This window comes from Harpia harpyja, chromosome 7, assembly GCF_026419915.1.
Source record: "Harpia harpyja isolate bHarHar1 chromosome 7, bHarHar1 primary haplotype, whole genome shotgun sequence".
Taxonomy (NCBI): domain Eukaryota; kingdom Metazoa; phylum Chordata; class Aves; order Accipitriformes; family Accipitridae; genus Harpia; species Harpia harpyja.
This window is the reverse complement of record NC_068946.1, coordinates 46,050,814-46,069,532: the sequence shown is the minus strand read 5'-3', so window position 1 is coordinate 46,069,532 and position 18,719 is coordinate 46,050,814. Positions and strand designations below refer to the sequence as shown.

Below are 18,719 nucleotides of genomic sequence, written 5' to 3'. Positions count from 1 at the left end.
TGCGGCTGCTCGGGTAGGCACAGGACACATATCTGATGCTCAAAGAGGTTCAGCCTCCCCGTGTGAGACAAAATGGATACTTCCATCTGGCCAACTATCTTTTACTCAGCAGAGAGAAGCACCAGCTCCCAGTGCTGCTGAGATCAGGCCCATCTCTGTTGTGCCTGCATGTCCTGTAGCATGTTTTATGACGGCAATCAGCAAGCTGATGGGGAGTGGAATGTGCATTTTTGCATCTTCACATACAGAAAGACACATCTTCGAAATAAGGAAAGGCTGTAGCAGATTGAACATCGCAGAACTTGTATAGCTCCCAGCTTCCCAGTTGTCCTGTGGAGCAGCACTGTGTATGCATAGCACAGCTACAGCAGATCTGTCTGAACAGATGTGCAATGGCCATGAAGACTACTGGGGTGTAAAGCCTGAACTACCTTCCCCTGCTATCCATGGACAAAACTTTTTTTTACTAAGCTTTTTCATGGGTTAGAATGGCCTTCCTTTGCAGCAAGAGCACCCTGATTCCTTCACACTGCGTGAAACCTAATTCGACTTTTGCAGTCAGTGGAAGGAAAAATGTACTTATTTCACTGAGTAAGAGTCCTGCGGAGTTAATAAATTCTTCAGTGCTTTTCTGAAGAATGCCATTTGGCTCTTAAGGCCAGAATCTGTTCTCTGATACCTAAATGCAATTCCCATGATAGATTTCCAAGTAAACTGGGTATACATTCCTTGGCAAAATGCAGCTATTAACATAAAATTCTAAAGATACATGAAATCTGCAGAGAAAATTAAGAGCTGGGTACAGTCTGGAAGGAGTAAAACCGAAATTTATGAAGACCTAAGAATACTTTTAAAAAGTGTATCTTGAGTTTAAAGATTTCAGTGTTCCTCCCTAGTCTAGAAAACAGAAAAAATGCCATCCCAACCTTTACTGCAATATGCAAGTGATTATCCCTCATTTTTTCTTATGCTGCCAGAAATGTAATATGTATTTTGCAAATTCTAGAAAGAATGAAAATACTTATTTCACTGCATTACAATTCTGCAGAATCAATAATTCTTCCATGCATTTATGAACAATACGTATGGATTTTACATATGTAAAATAGAGCCTTTTAATAAATGCTAAGGACAACCAAAGACAAGAATGGTTTAACCTCTTATAATGACTAAGGGAACTGTTCTTTAGCTGTTCCGAACTGAGAGAGACTTATTTAAATAGATTTAAGGAAAATATAGTCAAATATGGACTCTGCCTTAAAGAAAACAAAAATACAATTCTGGAGTTAAAGGCAACTTTCGTAAGAAGAGATAATATCCTTTATAAGACCAGTTAATATGAATGGAAAAAAATACACTGGTGTTTATGTCAATAACCTCCTGCCCTAGACTTTTAGACCATCATAGTGACAATAACGTTAACTCTACTTTCTAGAATTTGGGATTAATCTGAACTAAGCTAAATTGACATTGGTTCAGGCTCTTTTGCAAAATGTGTAACCTGGGAATAGCTGCTCTGACAAAATGATTGCATCAATGACCGGATAATCAGGCTTCTTGTGTCAGGATCGGTATATCAAATCTGTGCAGTGTGCTGAAGAAGATATACAGAAACATAATTTCAATTACTTGAAATACATTATTTAATACACATGTGCTTTGCATTGCAGTTTGCCTCTCTCTGACTCAGACTGCTCAGGGGAATGGGATTTTTAGCAGAGCTGGTTCACTTCAAAACATACTCATAAAATATTTGTTTAAGATTAGCAATGGAAGGACCAGCCCAGCAGTGTACAGGCCTTGCAGGGTGCAAATACAGCATTTAGGATTAGTCCCATTAACTGTCTGGAAGCTGAAAGAGTGAGGAGGCAACATTTTGGGGAAGCTGAAATCATCAATTGTGTTACTGCAATTCTTGCAAGTACCAGTTATAGGTCCAACCTTTGTGATGATGCTATTAAAAAGTACATCCACAGTTTGAGTTTAAGTTAGTAGGCATGTTAGGCATGAACCCAGAACCAGCAGTTTAGTTTTCCTTCATGCTTAAACTTTAAACATTTCAGGGAAAAGGATCAGGCAGTAAGTTACTGCATATTGACCGAGGCAGAAAACCATGAGGAACATAATAATGAATGGTGGCTCATTGAAGCTGGTTACACAGCAAAAAGCCTAGGCAAACAACCCAGATCCCACTCTTCCCCCCGCAGTCCCAGATGGATTACGGTCCGATGTCCATCTGTGAATCTGCTAAATTTAGTCTGGCCTCAATGGAAACACAAGACGCAAGCCATCCACATGCTCCTGTTGCTCTTTCAGGATGACCTTCCTGTTAGCTTGATGGGCCAAGCACTACAGAATAACTCCCCCCTTCCCAACATGCTACATGTATTTCAAGACACACGACTAAATACAGAGGAAACAGATTTTATTCAAGGAGCTATTTTTATACCCTTCCTCTGGGCTGCTTGTTTTTCACTAGTGGGGCAGAGGCATGGAGATGTTATGGTGCTGGCTTCAGGTCAGAGCTAGTATAAAACCTCATGCTACAAACTGAACTCTCTACCCCACCTGCTTGCTCTGGCATCTGCAACGCACCAAGGTACCACAGCTCCAAGGATGAGAAGAAACAGAAGGCATCTATAAGGCTCCTATGCAATTAATAAAAAGAAACAGGCATCATATTCAGACCATTTTCAGTAGGTGCCTGCCCTGGATAACTGTGCAGAGAGCCTTGGATAATACCTGACCTGACCTGGTCTCTTGAACCTCTGTACCACAGCAGGAGCCTGAGTCCTTTCCCAGTACAACAGCCATTGCTCAGACTCAAACAGCACTTTTTGTGGAGTCCCTTCAAAGGCCGCTCTCTCTGCTCTGACCCTGCTAACACAAGGGAAGGCTGAGCTCAGCCATTTTGTGAAAGGACATGTGCTGGGATCACTGGGAAAGCTGGGGACTGGGCAGGACAGACCTTCCCTGGCTTAGGGTCCTTTGTATGGAAGATGCCTCTGGTCTTCCTCAGACCATATGGGATGCTGCACAGTCCCATTACTCCAGGAAACTATCTCACTTAATGAATTAAAAGTATAGTATTTACTCAGTAGAACTGTCTTTGGCCTTTGCAATGTCCCAACAGTTGGGACATCAATATGTGAGCAATAAAAATTAAAGACTCCTTTTCCAGCATGTCTCTGAAGACAAGTTGGGAAAATAGGACCAGTGCAGTCTTGTTTGTCCAAGTATGCATAGTTGAAGTCCTCTCAGACTGTTCCCTCTCAGATGGCTCATGGGGCCAGGAGATGGCTGTGGCCACCCATATGCAGCTAGGTCCTGGCAGCAGGGACCGGCTGGGACCTCTCCTTTGTCTGTGAGTGAGCTGCAGCCAAGGAAGGAGGTTCTTGCTTCTCTGCAGAATAGGCAAAGGGGTGCTCTGGGGCTTCTCAACACCTGCGCTGAGGACCACAACCCCATCCTGTTGCACAGACTCCTGAATATCTGAGTTGGCTTAACCTGGCCCCGGAAAGCATGGGCTGGCCCTAAGAAAGAAGGCTGGGAAGGCAGGCAGGAGAGCCAGGAGGGCATGGAGAATTTATGACCCTGGTCTTCCAGAGAATCTATGGGAGGAAATGCAGTCCTGAGCCTAATGCAGAGAGGGACTCTGCATTATATTTTTTTTTTTTCCTGTGGGGAAGCATGAAAATGCCTTCTAACAATGACTTTACAAACAAACTTCAGCAGGACATGAGAGTCTTAGAGAAACATCAAAGAGTTGGGAGAATGCATGGCTATGTCTTGCCGAGTCACTTCTGTCTCTGCCTCATCTTCAAATGCTTAGCCACGTCCGCCTGAGTGTTGCTCTCAATACCTCAGACAGACAGAAATAAGGCAAGTGAAGAGAGGAAACAGGTCCAGAGAGGTGGTAAGAGAAAGCCTCTTTAGAGCTGCAATCCTTCTCCCCCTTCCCCTCACTCCCTACATCTCCAGTCCTCGACAAGGAGACTCAGTCTGCCTGGCCAGCTGTACACTGAGCTCCACCACCCAACCCTGGACCTGCCAAACCACCATCTCTCCACAAAACAGAAGCGCTGCAATGAGTAGCCGCACCCTCTTTCAAAAACTGCCTCTCCAACAAAAACCTACAAGCATATCTACAGGAAACAACTGACCCTTTATCTTGAGAGAGAAGATTTTTCATTTTGGAAATAGACATCTCATGAGCACCACTCTGTGCAGCGTTGACAGGAGTCTGCGCAGCAGCAATACACCACGGTTGTCACTTCCTTCCACAGAGACTAGCATTTAACCCTTCTGAAATGTGAATGTTTCTGTCCTCTCACAGATCCACACAGTTTGGAAACATCTTGCACTACATTTTTGCTGACGCTTTCCCATTTGACCACTATTAGGGTTTCTCTGCCAGTTTTCCTCTTTCTTTTAGCTGGCCTCGACTAATGTGATGCTAAAATCAGAATGATTTATTATCTTGATAAGCAGCAATTCTATCCCATACTCAGTCACAGCCTGGGATGACGGTGCCAGTATGTTAATGATGAGATACAGGTGATCAATATGATATCCACTACCAGGAAACCGTATTCTCTGAAAGCCTGCCGGCCAAATTAAGCAAAGGTCCCAAAGGTGCTGTAAGCTACGCATTAGAAGACTGAGCATGAATTGCACAATAATAAAGCTGTCAGAAACTGTAATGCCAGAACAAACCTTTAGCTCAGGTGCCCTGACCTTTATGCAATATCAGCTACTGAATTCTGCCCAGTTTTATCATGTGCTCTCCCTATTTGCTGTACTCCCCAAGTTGCACCTGGTACACAGGCAGCAAGGGTGACCTATGACAAGGATGGAAGAAGCAGCAGAAAAAGCAGGTAGGTTGGTCCCACATTGGAGAATCAGGCCCAACAAATGGTGACGTGTCCAAACATTACAGCATCAATGGTCTAATCCTGATCAGACCATTTGTTGTCACAGCATGTGTGGATTACGGCACTATGTGTACCACTGCTGAGTTTCCCCCCACTTTCCCTGCCAGACTAGGTGCTGAACCCTTTGGCATTCTTGATGAGCTCAGTTGGCCACAGCATTTTAAATTCACACACACACACTGGGGTTTTTTTCAGTGAAAAAACCAGCACGGACACTGTACAGTGAAATTTGGGGTTAAGCTGACAGGGGACTAGGTGGATAAAGTTTTACCCCCTGTCAGAAGGGGAAGCAAAGGCAAAGTAAACAAGAAAATTTGCAGGCCTTCTCTCTTTTAAACAAAGACTCCTGTGTTTAAAATAATAAAAATCCACTGTACAAAAGCAAAGCAACTTCCCCCAAAATAGCCTCTCCTGCTTTATCAAAGCATTCATCAAAATTGTACTTCTCCACAAAAACAAAGTTCCAGGTAGAGCACTGGAGGCCTTTTGCTTTGACTAGATAACAAAGCAGTGATGCCATTCTGAAAATAAGGCAAAATAATGAAATAAAAATACCACGTCAGAGACATATGGGTATTCACAAGCCATCAGAACATGGCTCCAACAGCCCGCATACAATCTGCATCCGTGACTTGTAGCTCTGAGACTTACCATGGAGGACAAGTATTTGCCATGCTTGGTCAGGCTGTGCCTAGCTTATCTAGTTACTGAGGTGGTGCTTGGACTGCTGCTGCCTCTAGGGCTTGACTATGCAAGGATTTGTTAGTATAATTTGTCTTCCTGATGTACTGATGTACCCAACAGGTAAAATCCCTGGTAGAGCTACAGTCATAGTGATATGAATACCCCTACACAGGTATGGCTCATCCTCTCAGGCTTGACTTGGCCTACCTCTTAGAAACAATGAAAATCAGATCTCATCACCCATATTGCCAACTGTTGCTAAATATTTGTTCATTTTTTATTATTTGGGAGATAACGGAGTCCAGGAGAAGGTGTAAGCATGAACAACACCAAGGACAGACACTTTATGGGTACCTGAGTCTTCCACGGGGTGACTACGAAGTAGGAGAAAGCACAGAGGTCTAGGATCAAAAGACAGTAGTAGGTAGGGGAGCGAGGCATCACCAGCCCTCCAGCACTGGGGCAGACATTGCTCACTGAGGTAGAAAGGAGTGATGTGGTGGGGAGAAGCTGTGAAGGGCCGTGAAAGTGAAGACAAACAGCCACTGTTTGATGAGAGAGAGGAGGGAGACACAGTGGAGAAAAAAACAAGGGAAAGGGTGACCTGATTGAAATAGCAAAGTGGTTTTGAGTTCTGTCATCTTTCTGTTCCCATTCCTTTCACGACTGCATGGAGCCACGCTTGTATACTGAGGTAGAGCGGTAGGCCCGAGCTGGGCCCTGGCAGCCCTTGGTGCCAGCCCACAGAGAGCTGCCATGTCACACCACGCTGGTTAGCCGACTTGTTTCCAGCTGCTCTATCATAATTGAAAAGGAGTGAAAATGCAGCAAAAGCTTTCCTGATGTGATTTTTCTACGTAAGCCATGTCCTGAACTTGTAACAAGGATGCCATGAGGCACTAAATGCCGGCAGGAGGGGTCCAAGTGACCTCTCTTGAAAGACAGTCTATGCTACAAAATTTTGACTCTGAAGACCCTCGTTGGAATGGTATTAGGAACAGAGATAAGCATTTGTTTTTTTATTTAAATACTGTGTATTTATATTGACAATGGGAGCCTGAACATTGTTTGCTTAACAGAAACCCCATGACCTGTTTATGTGCCAGTTAAATCAACTGCGTTACCTAATGAAATGTTTCCTTCAGTTCAGAGCCTTACAAACATTTTAATCGACTGCTCTTAATGAAGACTTTCAAAACCAAAACCAATTTCTCAGCCTCTACAAGGACAACTGAAGGTTTAATGCAGTGCACTAAAACTTCTGAATCGTCCTCACACAGCTCCCCCAGGACATCAGGAATCATTACCATCAAATAAGTTTCACAACAGAGATTGTTTAAAACACAACAGAGAAAGTGTGTGAGCCAATGCAGATCGCAGTTTAATACTAAACAGGAACAGGGACACAATAAAAGCAGCCTAGACTCTTTTCCCCCACTAAAATCCAAGATGTTCTTAAAAACAAGAGACGTGGTAAGAAACAATCATGCTTTTCCCTACACAGATCACTCTTCTGAGATCAGGAACTGGAAGAAAGAGACTTTCAACCCCAACAAGAGTCGGATTAGCCTCACCAGCTTCGTACACTAATCCATTAAATTATCTGCTCTTTCCCATAAGGAGTGGTCAAAAAACCGCAGGTCTCAGCATGACCTCTTTTTCATTGATACCACTCTTCTTCTCACCAGCATCATTAAATCCTGATTCTGCTTCCTTCTTTCACAGCCCAGCCTGCCATCGCACCTACCAGCCACAGGCTCTCTCTGGCTGTAGGACCGGGCAGGTAACCCCCTAAACGGACAAGCTGTCACTTGAGCAGCACTGAAACTCCTGTCTCTCCTGCCCAAAGTCTGGTGCTTTCCCAGCTGATGCACCAGGGCCAATGTGACCCAGCTGGGAAGTGCAGGCGAGATGCTCACCCTGCTAACATACACCTTGCAAGACCTATGCTCCCTCTTCAGTTGGAAGAGACCCAACTATTTCTCAGTTTGCTGTTACAAGGACCCACCACTGCCACCAAAGCCCTGCTGTTAAGTGGCCTTCTGCCTGCGCAGCAAGATGTTTGCATAGCATCCTAAAAAAATATATTCCTCATCTCCTCCAGAGATATGTACCAGACACAAGTATCCTGTGGGCAGGATCTGGTTTGGGGCCCTGAACACGATCCCTTTGCATATCATCGGTCCAAAACAAGTGCCATAAAACCCTATTTTTTTTTTTGTTAACACTTTTTCCTTTGTTGATAGAGGTTGCTTAAAATTACTGCAAGAACTAGCCTTTGTTACTCTCTGAATTACACTGTGACTTTGATGTTACAAGAAAAATGCTGGGTGTGGGGTCATAAGATCAAGATTTCATCTATATGTTTCATGGGCCAAATTCAAATTTGGAATCACTCAGTCAAAGCTAACAGGCTGACACCAGGAATATGCTTGTTGCCATGTGCTTAATGAATATTGGCTAGGTCATTAAATTGCTTTCTATCCATGCAGATTTCTCTCTTAATTTGAAATTTATAGCTTAATACCTTAGAGCTCAATTCTAGGGTAAAAGAGACGGGAATAAAAGTCACAGCTTTCCTGTAATTAGCCATGTGGGATAGTTCAAACAGAGCTTCATTCCTACTGTCACAGGTCTTTCTTTTTCCTTCCTAGGAATGCTAGTCAGAAAAAAGCCATCCCACGAATTCTTGAGTATAGTAACAGAGACTGCAGATGAGTTCCTTTTACTCGGTCATCTGTAAATCACTTGCAAAAGGTGAATCCCAGAAACCTGTTTGCCTTTTTACAGAGGATAATTGCAAACACTGTCAGATTATTGGAAAGGAAGGACAGGCGGGACTATATTTGGGCTCTGAGCTGTAGTCAAGTCATGAAAAAATCAAATGTGTATCCTCCAAAGGAACACAGCCAGCAGTCAGATGGAAGGCTGGGAGACCAGTCCTTAAAGTCTCTGCGCTTGTACTGATCAACAACAAGAGAAATCTGTAAAGATATTTCATTATGAAAGGGAGGAAATGGTCTCTTTCAGGTTTGTTCTTTTATATTTGCACCATGTTTTTCCTTTTGCAAGATGTTATGTTGATTCATTACCTATTTTCAAAGAAATACTGTAAAAAAGTGAGGAAGAGACAGAGCACATGTTCAGTTGTGAATTTTGGTTTTTTATTTCCAGTGGCTTTCAGTGAGGCAGCTTAAAAAGGCTTATTTTTTTGTTTGGTGAGGACTTGCATTGATGCTCTACAAAATGTGCTGGTGATCCCACCAAATCTTTCAAGCCTTCATCTGTTCAGGTGTTGCTTGACATATTACTTTCTTTCCTCTTTCATTTCAAGGATGATAGGTAGCTTCTGTGAGCCACATGATTTACATTTATAGTCCACCATAACTTATAATAGGACCAAACACAGTAATTTGCCATTTCCCACTAAGCAGATGTAACTATGTTTTAATACTTGTCAAAACTCTGCATGTTTCTAACATAGATGGCAAATTCTATTATTAGAAGTGTTATGTTTTGAGTATAGATACTTTCTGTTCTTGAAATTACAGTGCTTGTAAAAGCAAAGAATTATGTGTCTTGGTAAATGCAAGCAAAATTCAGCTATTAACCTGCTCTTCTGCAACTGTGTATGTTTACATACTTGAAACAGACAGGGGACACCATTTGGTGTAAAATGTGCCAGCCTTCATCCTGGGTTATAGAGAAAGGCCAGAAATTTTGGAAGCCTGGACCAAGGGATTCCGAGTTCAACCCATGCCTAAAGCTACTGGAAGTAGAGAAGGACACGAATCTGAATAGTCAGAAGCCATTTATCATGCTAATCCTTCCAGCATCTCATGGCATCAGCAGGCTCTTCCAGTGACTACTGCATTTTCCCCTTTAAACTTTAAACCTACCCCTCTTTCTTTGTTCCCAGCATCTGTTCATTCAGTTTAAACAGTTTCCTGTTTTCCTAATAGAGGGAGAACTGATTAGACACAGAACCTATTTGCTGAACTCTGGCCAAAATTGTGGATTGGGTGGTTATTTTTATTATTTCTAGCAGCACTTCTGGAGATCCCATTAATACTGAGGCTCCCTGATACAGCTTTGGTATGTGCAGGAAGAAAACTGAGGCCAAGGGGGAAAGATTTATAAGGAAATAAAGGCCACGAATACCTGGCTGGAGCCAGCCAGCCCCAGACTCACTCTGCACCTGTTTGGAGATGATGGGACAAGAGCCAGCTCCAATCTGGAAGCGGTCTCAGTGTGTTGCTTGAGATAACCTGCCCCACAGGCAGGCAAAGCGTGCTAGCGCAGGCTCGGCGCTGTGCTGACACAGTCTGGTGGCTTCCAGGCATCAGTCAGCTCTGGTCCACCAGCTGCAGCCTGGCACTGTGCCCGTCGCACCGTACCTGTGATGCAATTGTGCCCTGAAGCTCATACAATCGTGCTGGAAGCAAAGTCTCCATGTCCCCGGCCAGCCCTCTGCCCCTGCACCACCCTGTCTCCATCCTCCTTGGGATTTCCTGCCTCCCTTTCCACAGCCTACTCCTGCAGTTTTTAGTTTTGTTTCATTTGAGCAAAAGGTCTAATGCACTCAAATGAAGTTTGAGTGGTGTCTCACAGCGTCCTTCAGCAGAGGACCCAAGCCCGACTGCTGGACCATGCACCCAGCAGACACGTCTTTGGCTTCCTATGAGTCATGCCAGGCAGCGACTGGTCTTACGCAGACCAGACTGATTTTCAGCTTTACTTTTCTGTTTACTCACAGATTTAATTTGCATGTAAGGAACTGCAGGGCTTCGCAAAGGAGAGCTGAAGACTAGGACAGGCTCCTGGGGCAGCAGAAGCAGGGCAGGGCCCCAGGGGTGCGTCAGGGAGGAGACGCAGCAGCGGGTCTAAGACGCGCGTGACGAGTTTGGAGTTTGCACCGCAGACGGAGCTGACAGCCAGCACTGACTTCACCTCCTCCCTCTTGCAAAGCAGGGCAAGGGGAAGCACCTAACCGAACGAGACCTGCTGAGGGGATCAAATCTGAGAGGAAAGCTCAGCCCTCCTCCCCCAGGTTTGGATGAGACGGTTCTTAAGGGAAACTCTGATTGCAGACCCTGGCCCTACCGCGCTGCTCTGTCCTGGGGGTGTGCCGCGTGCCCAGACTCGGCAGTGGGAGTGCAGGCAGGGAGCAAGGACGGACTACAGCCCGGTTTCAATGCTTTTTCTCAAAACAAACAAAACCACCAAGCTTTACTTGCTTAAACAAGAACAGAGCAAATTCTATTTCCCTTACTGCAGAGGGAAAAAAGATTTTTAAAAAGCCAGTTCAGGTTGCAGGCTTGAAGTCAGGAGTGGGATGACAGGAGCCTTTCCTCCCTGGACCTTACTTGCATTGTGTGTGGCCAAAAGTGGGGGGAAAAGCCAAAAGGAGACCTGCTCTGGCCACGCTGAACTGAACCAGTTCTGGTCTATCAGTCTGGAGCGTCTCCTGTGCCTGGTTGCATGGATGCTATATGCGGGACACACATTGCTCAGAACAGAACATCAACTAAATAGGCCACAGACACCACAGAGACAAACAATATTTCACCATTCATTGTGGGTGAAGCCCAAGCTCTCAGGATAATACCAGGGATGCGTTTTGTTGCATGCTAATTGTAAAGGATTCTTTCCCCATCGTGCTGTGCCATTACACACAATGTCTCCAGTTCACAAGTCAATAGAGTGTACCAGTACTCACTGGTGGCTTGTTTGCAGTAATAGACAGGCAGCAGGCATATACTAAACGAACACATGCTAGTGTGCACTGTGGCACTCATAACATATCTAGAATTTGGGGCATCCTGGGTGTTTATACAGCATGACTTTCCCTCCCTCTAGGCTTTTAGGCACTAAACCCAGTCCCTTTGTTGTTTAAAGGTCTTATTTTTACCCAGAATCTCAAGACAATAATGATTGCCACACAGCAAAAGATGCACACGTACAAACATTGATTCATGGAAATGGAGTTAGGCTAGTGCTGTGCCAATTCACAGAGATCTGGTAACAAAACTCACTAACAACTAAACAGTCTTTTACCCACGCCGACTGCAAGAGCAGCCCAAGCAGCTTTGCACTTACATGATACAAAAGGGGAAATCCGGAACACTCTTAAACCTGCCAGACTGTTGCCTACCTTTTCCCGAAGGGAAGAAGCAATCCATCTCCACACTGCTGCGGGAATGGGAAATGCAGAGAGCGCTGCTGGGGACCAGACCCTCCTGAGGCGGGCTCCGCTCCGTGGTCCGGACCAAACACCAGCCTGGCCTTTCGCTTGGCCTCTCCAGCAGCTCCACCGTCTGCCCCACCTGAATGCTCAGCTCGCTGCTGTGGCCAGCTGTGAAGTCCTGGAGCACCACGGTTAGTTCACACCCTCCAGACAACTGCCCAGGTTCAACAGAAAAAAAAAGAACAGGAATAGAAGTTAGAGAGGGCAGGATGAAGGCAATCATCTTTGCATCATATTTACACTAGCAAAGACAGGATTTGTATTCCTTAGAAGCCAAGTTAATAATTTCTTTTGTCAAAGTTCAACATGTTGTGGCCCTGGTTTCCTTTACTTCTTTCTAACTGATTCTGCTGGGCTGAAGTGAGAAATCAAAGCTACCCACCCAGTAACCTTTTGAATGCTAGCCGTGGGTGAATTTTCTAGCTGTGAATTTTCTAGCTGTGAGTGTCCATCAGAAACCTTGCTTTTTTTCTTGCTTTAGTTTCTGGGCTGACTTTCTAGACTGGCAATAGCCCAGGCTTCCTTGGCGCTGTGCCCTCATGGCAGGACAAATTCCAGTTCGTCCCTCTACAGCATGAGCTAGACACATTCCCACATGCCACCAGTGCAGTGAGGAAACAGCTACGATTTTTTGCAAGACAAGAAACATGCCCTCATCTTCCCAAACTTGCTCTAGGGACTTCTCAGGAGACTAGGGAATCCTGACCGGGCAGATCAGAAAAGCTCCTCCCATGTTCTCTGATGGAAAACAGAGGTGTAAATATATAAACATAGAGTGATTGATTATATGCTGACTTCCAGGATTTGTATCTAAGAATAAATGTATCATCTTACTTCCGTACTGAGCACTGGCAACCTGCTGCTCTCCTTCAGCCTCACACCCTGCGACTCTTGATGAACAATACCGGTCTGTGTTTAATTATAGTCTCTATATAACCAGAAACCGGATATATAAGCGCTTGTGTATATAGCAGAATAAAACAGAAGAAGAGATTGCACAAGCAGCAGAGCTAATGAAGCTTGTTTTCTTACAGATTTGGATCTCAGATGTTGATTCTTGGTGTCCAAAAAGGTGTGAGCACAAATCTAAGTTTTTCTGGTGTGAAGCAACTTTCTTAATGCTCCTCTGTAGTGTGGATTTCTTGCTGTCTGCCTGTCATTAGGGGCCCTCTTCTGGGTCTTTCTCCTCTACAAGCTGCCTGCTTCCCTGAAGCATGCACGAATCTTTGAGGTCCTTATTTCAGTGTCAAATTTGATAGAAATTAGTCCACTGATTCAAAAGTTATTAAGATGAGAATAGTAAACAAGCTGATTCAAAACAGTGTAATACCATAAACCTCCCTATTTCTTAGGATATGAAGGTAAACCCAAGCATATTTTAAAATGTTTTTAAAAGAACAACTTCTAAATCCAACTGAATTGGGAGAAATCTTGTAAGATGCTGAGTATCTCTGTGAAATCAATAAGAACTGGATCTGCTTATCAGCTTGAATGGGGAAGCCCTTGAGGAGAGCACACTTATCTCTACAGACTTCACACTTCAGCTGGTACAATCTCAAAATACCTTATCTTAGCCCAAGCAGCCCTGAATGCACACTCCCATGGGAACAGCCTGTCTCCCCACTCAGTGGCATAGTGGTTTGTGTGTCTAATGCAGGTGTGAAAGAAATCCCATTCACAGACGTAATATTTACAATTACAGAAAGGGGTCAGTGGACAAGGACTGGTTCTCACCTGTCCTGTGTCTCTGCCGTAGACGAAATGCTAGATTTGGGGAAGAAGAAGGAAATATTTCTCTGAAAGATTATTTGTAAATAAATAGAAAAAAACAAACAAAACAAACCATGGCAGCTGTTCGAGGCCATTCAGACAGAGTGCTTGCATTAATCCTGGCAGAAAGAGTTCAGTGGGTTGATGAAAGCACACAAGAGATCAGTTTAGCACCTAGCTATGCAGTTTATCAGCAAACCCACCATTCATCATACTGACATAATCTCCCTGTAACTGGAGTACAAACATTCCCAGGTATGGTAAGAATAAGATATTGCTATAATATTTACTGAGATTTCTTTGCTATGGACTAATTTAGGAGTAGAAAATCTTTTTGATCCAATATGGTATCTGATCTGGTATGGTATGAGATATTTAAGACACAAGAAAGAAACCTGATTACTTCTTGGTAAATACACTGACAAATCTTACCAAATGTGATGATTTTCCCCTAATTCTTTCACTACTCCTTGCCAAGTAAATTTTCTTTTGCCCACATTATGCTATCTATGATACTTTCGCTGAAAATAATCAAATCTCTCTTTCTTTTAGGGGAAAACCTGTGAACAAACACTCTGCTCTATCTACTCTTCCAGAGATAAATTTAAAGCATCTACATGCTCTGCACTCGAGTACCACTAGGTGTCCGTGTTTGCCATCACACAGCAGCTAATTTGCTATAAAGAATTAACTCTCACTCGTCTTCAAAGTGCTTATCTAGGTATGATATGCGGTGTCTAGCCATGAACGAGCTGGTTCAGTCAGAATCCCAAGACCCATCGCTTCCAATTATATAGGCAGAGGATGTTCCAGAATATTAAAAAAATTTCTTCAGATGGTTCGGGTTGATTTTTGAAAAATAAGTCATTTCTATTGCTTAAGCAGGAAAGGTGAAACAGCCCTGAAATATTCCAGGGAAAAAGGCCCAGTGAAGACAGCACTTGGGAAAGTTTGAGACTAACAAGGCATTTCCCAGGGAGCATCAGCCTGGGAAGTGCTGCCCTAAGCAGCTCCCTGCCGGTGACACTGCCCTCCACACTGCGGGCTGAGGGGCAGCTAACTTGAAATCAGTCTATCACAGGCCTTTGTCAATCCTTTCTCAAAAAACTAAACATCTGTGATACAAACAGATGCTTCAAAGAGGGCAACACCTCTAAACATTATCCCAGAGGAGGCAGGTGTGCTCCATGACCCTCAGGTACCATCTAGCCCCGAGCTCCTGTTTTCTCTGATTCATTAAAAATAGCAATTTAATATAATGAGAACTGGAAGTAATCATCCCCTCTAGGAGCTGCTTGGCACCTGCTGTGTCCAGCTCTTCCTCAGCAGGGGAGATATTCCCTCGGGTCCCTGGAAGCCATATGAATTTATATCACCTGCTCTTCCAACATCCTCTGGATGGAAACATGGACCAGGACTTCCCCATGCTCCAACTCACTGGTTGGAGCCAGGGCTAAAATAATAAATTTTCAGGGAAAGACCCCCTCTTTGGCAAGAGGAATTAAGCAGGTTCCCTTTTACAGGTGTAGGTGGTAGGTGCAAGCAGTTAACTCAGGTAGGGACCCACAGATCAGCCACAAAGAACAGAAAAGGAGATCCTTCCTTTTCCCCAAGGCCTTCCAAGTATTTACCATGTCTGTTCTGTGTCTTACATACCACCACACCACAAAGACCATTTACTTACCAAATTAACCCACAGCAATCTCTCCAGAAAGCTGATATTATACTAATACATATACAATTTGTAAGCCACTGAGGAATAATGCAAATACATCTGATTCCCGATGACAGAAATCCTTTCAACTATGAAGTGATCCCTCAAGCTATTAGTTACTTAATTTGTTTTTAGAGAGTAATTTTCCAATCTCAGAGAAGTACATCATGCTTCTCTTTACGTCAGAGCATGCAAATTGGAATACAGATGGGCTGCTGGTTTCTCACACATATTGCATTTGGTTCAGAAAGAGAAAGAAAATAGAGAATGCCCTTAAGGTTGAACTTCACAGGTAAATGGCTTCATATTTTAACATGTAGCGTTCACTTTTATTATTCCTGTGATAAAAAACACCATTAAAGCCACTGACTGGATATATTTAAAACCCAGACAGCAATCTAATCTTTGTATGGTACAACAAGATCGGTGAGAGACATTAAAATAAAAATGACAATGCAACATGCCTTTGTAGAGCACAAGGCATAAGTGAAAGATGTCACACAGGGACAAATCTAATGAATTATACAGCAAGCAATAGCCTTAAAATCAGGAAGAAAAGGAAATGGTAGAAGCAAATGGCAAAATGTAATGAGGAAGCAGGAGGGCCCCAAGCAGTCCCGAGTGAACGTGCTGTTATGTCCTGCATGAAGCTAGCAGGAGCCCCAGCCTGTCTCCACGGTGCCTGCCACCAGCAAACTGTCTCCCATCCTTTGCGTTCACTTGTTCCTGGGCTAGAAAGCATCATTGTGCATTCAGTATGTAAGTATTTTCATCAGGATGTTCTGAATCAGATCAAACCTGAGCTACAATAGAGCCTTGCCCTGTGTCACCAGTGCAGCCAGGTACCCAGCCACACAGCAATTGAAAACTCCCCTCTCTACCACAGGACATTGCTCACTAACCTCTGAGCACCAATGCGAGCAGCTTATGTCAGACACTGACACTGGTGAATGAGTTTTGTCATGACTTTCATGAGCGTTTTTGCTTCTGGGAACACCCAACCGGGTGCCTGTAAGCTAAGGGAGGGTGAAGTGCAAGCCATCAAAATGACCCCAGGCATGGACACATCCAGGCATCCAGAGGCATCCAGGCTGCTGCAAGTGCAGAAGCCAGCTCAGCTCCAGGGAGCAGCAGGTACTGGTCAGTGGAGGATTACCATGAGATGGTCTTTCCTGAATCACGGTATGTGTGCATGGCCACTGCCACATCTGTTTAGTTTCCAGCCACAAAGCAGCAGCCAGAGGAAGCAAGGCGGAACACCAGAGGCATATTTATCATTATACTGCAGATGGAGAAGACCTATCAGGTTACACACTGTCTTTCCTCTAAAATAGATCTTAACTAGTACTAAATCCACTCTAGCTGAAAGAAAAGTGGGAATGAATAGCTCTCTAACAGGGTGGGCAGGAATTTGGGACATGGGTGTCTGGAGAAGAATTCCTCAGGCACTTCTTAAATGGGTAACTAAATGGTTTATCCTGCAAATCACAATGGATCTCATGCTGGTTCTAAAAGATGAACCCAAGCTCTGAAAGGCAGAGAACTGGCAATAGTGACACTGTAGTAGGTGTATCAGCATGAGTGAATAAATACCAGCTGCCCCAGCAAATGTATCAGCATTTCAATTGTCTGTTTCTACAAAGGTGCAAAATATTGGTGTGCTTGGTGTTCCCTCCTGTGGCACAGTGCCATAATTAAGGTTTTAGTCCTTTCATAATTAAGGTCTTAAGTTTGTTAGAGGCTCATGAACCGCACTGTGGTCTGTGAAATGTGAGGGCACGTAACAGAGATGACCTGGCTACCTGTTCTGTCAGGCAACTACATTTGATGCTCATGGGAGACCCTGTGAGCTGGACCACAGCTGGGGTTTTGATGCTGCTGTCTCCTTCCAGCCAGTCCTGGGGCAGGTGCTGCACATACCTGAGCGGTTCCTTTGGCCCAGTGCTGTATTTGAATCCCTGGGCTGGATGCTGAGGAATGACTACAGCTCAGGCAATCTCATGGCCACTCACTGCCAAGTGAAGTACACAGATCAGTTATGCCTGGGGTTCACCATTTCCAAATATGCCTATAGTTTGGTCAGACCCTTCTCACAACTGAGTAGTAATAGAGAACAGGAGAATAAATGTCAGTGCATTATACCTATCTCTCACCTTTGCATCATCAACTCCTTTTGAGTACCACACTGCCTGAAAACACAGTAAGCTCAAGCAGCCATACCTTTGCTAAAGCCTATAGGCTGTCATTTGTCTGGCCTAAGGGCTCATGACTGCCAAAATGCTCTGTCAGTACATAACACATGAGTATCCTCTCATGCAACATTAAGCTATTTAAAAATAGATTATAAAGAACCATGTCCAGCCCACCTCACTATGCTAAATTATCCAGCATACTCTGTTATTAAAATTGCTGTATCATTTGTTCATATTTATCTCCTTTTCCTTTTTCTGATCCTAAAATGCTTCAACTTCCCCTTCAGTATATTTTTCAATCATAAAATCGTATTCAGAAGCAGAATCAGCAGTGCACAGCATCTGCAGATGTAGGTAAAACCCAATATACTTCAAGTAGGTAAGGAGTTGTTTACTCTGCAGCACAAATCTCAAGACAACATCTGATTTTCAGTCAAAGAATCAGCAATGGAGAATGAATCTATCAGGGTCAGAAGAGCTGCTCAGAGTATTTAAGTATTTTGAAATATGCCAACATTGTTGTAGAAGTCCACACTAGCTGGTTATTTACATATATTCAGTAGGACACAGAGCTCTGCTAGTTTAAACAAAGCATTCTGGGTGGTGCAGCACTGTGTCCTAATATAAATTGCTAGTTTTCTGTTGCTCTTAGGCTTTCTGTCCATCTGGTTTTGGATGACAGCCAATTTTGGATAGAAGCATTTAGTCACCATAAACAGCCTATTTCAAGAGGGTGAGAGAGGCAGTGGGAGCAAGAATGGCATTTGCATTCTTATCGAGAGATTAAAAAAAGTGAGTAAGACCGCTTAGACGTTGATTCTGTCTGCACTGAAATAGATCCAGGAGCTGTCACGCTAGCTGGGGGACAGGCACGAGAAATCTTATCCCCCGCGGAGTTATTTGTGAAAATTTCTGTAATTTTGTAGAGATTTTCTTTTTACTGGGAGGTTAGAGAGAAAGATCAAATTCAGAAGAAGCCTTTGAGGAATTTTGGTACTAGAGAATTGCTTTAGTTTTCTTACTTTGTAACAGGCTCTGTTTGGAGTGTGAACACTGAGTCACCTATGTTCCTTCCTCTAAAGCCTCTACAGCTGTAACGGATGCTGAGCTGAGAGCTCTGGCAATTCTGGTGAATGCTTCATTGCATCAGTACGGAGGTGTTTCTATGGGGCGGGACT

General features: G+C 43.9%; 1 protein-coding gene across 13 annotated transcripts in view; it reads right to left on the bottom strand.

Annotated features, from left to right (window-relative positions):
- Nucleotides 1–18,719, bottom strand: part of KALRN (kalirin RhoGEF kinase) — a 534,490-nt gene that overhangs the window by 90,225 nt on the left and 425,546 nt on the right. For 12 of the 13 annotated variants that reach the window (XR_008236018.1, XR_008236019.1, XM_052792838.1 and 9 more), the window contains exons 34-35: nt 13,600–13,629; nt 11,773–12,019 (exon numbers count right to left, since the gene is read on the bottom strand). Coding sequence is in view for 11 of the 13 variants with exons in the window: in XM_052792838.1 (XP_052648798.1) it covers nt 11,773–12,019; nt 13,600–13,629 (277 nt within the window). In the remaining 2 variants the exon portion in view is untranslated. The remainder of the gene's footprint in view (nt 1–11,772; nt 12,020–13,599; nt 13,630–18,719) is intronic. The other variant, XM_052792832.1, reaches the window with a different exon arrangement.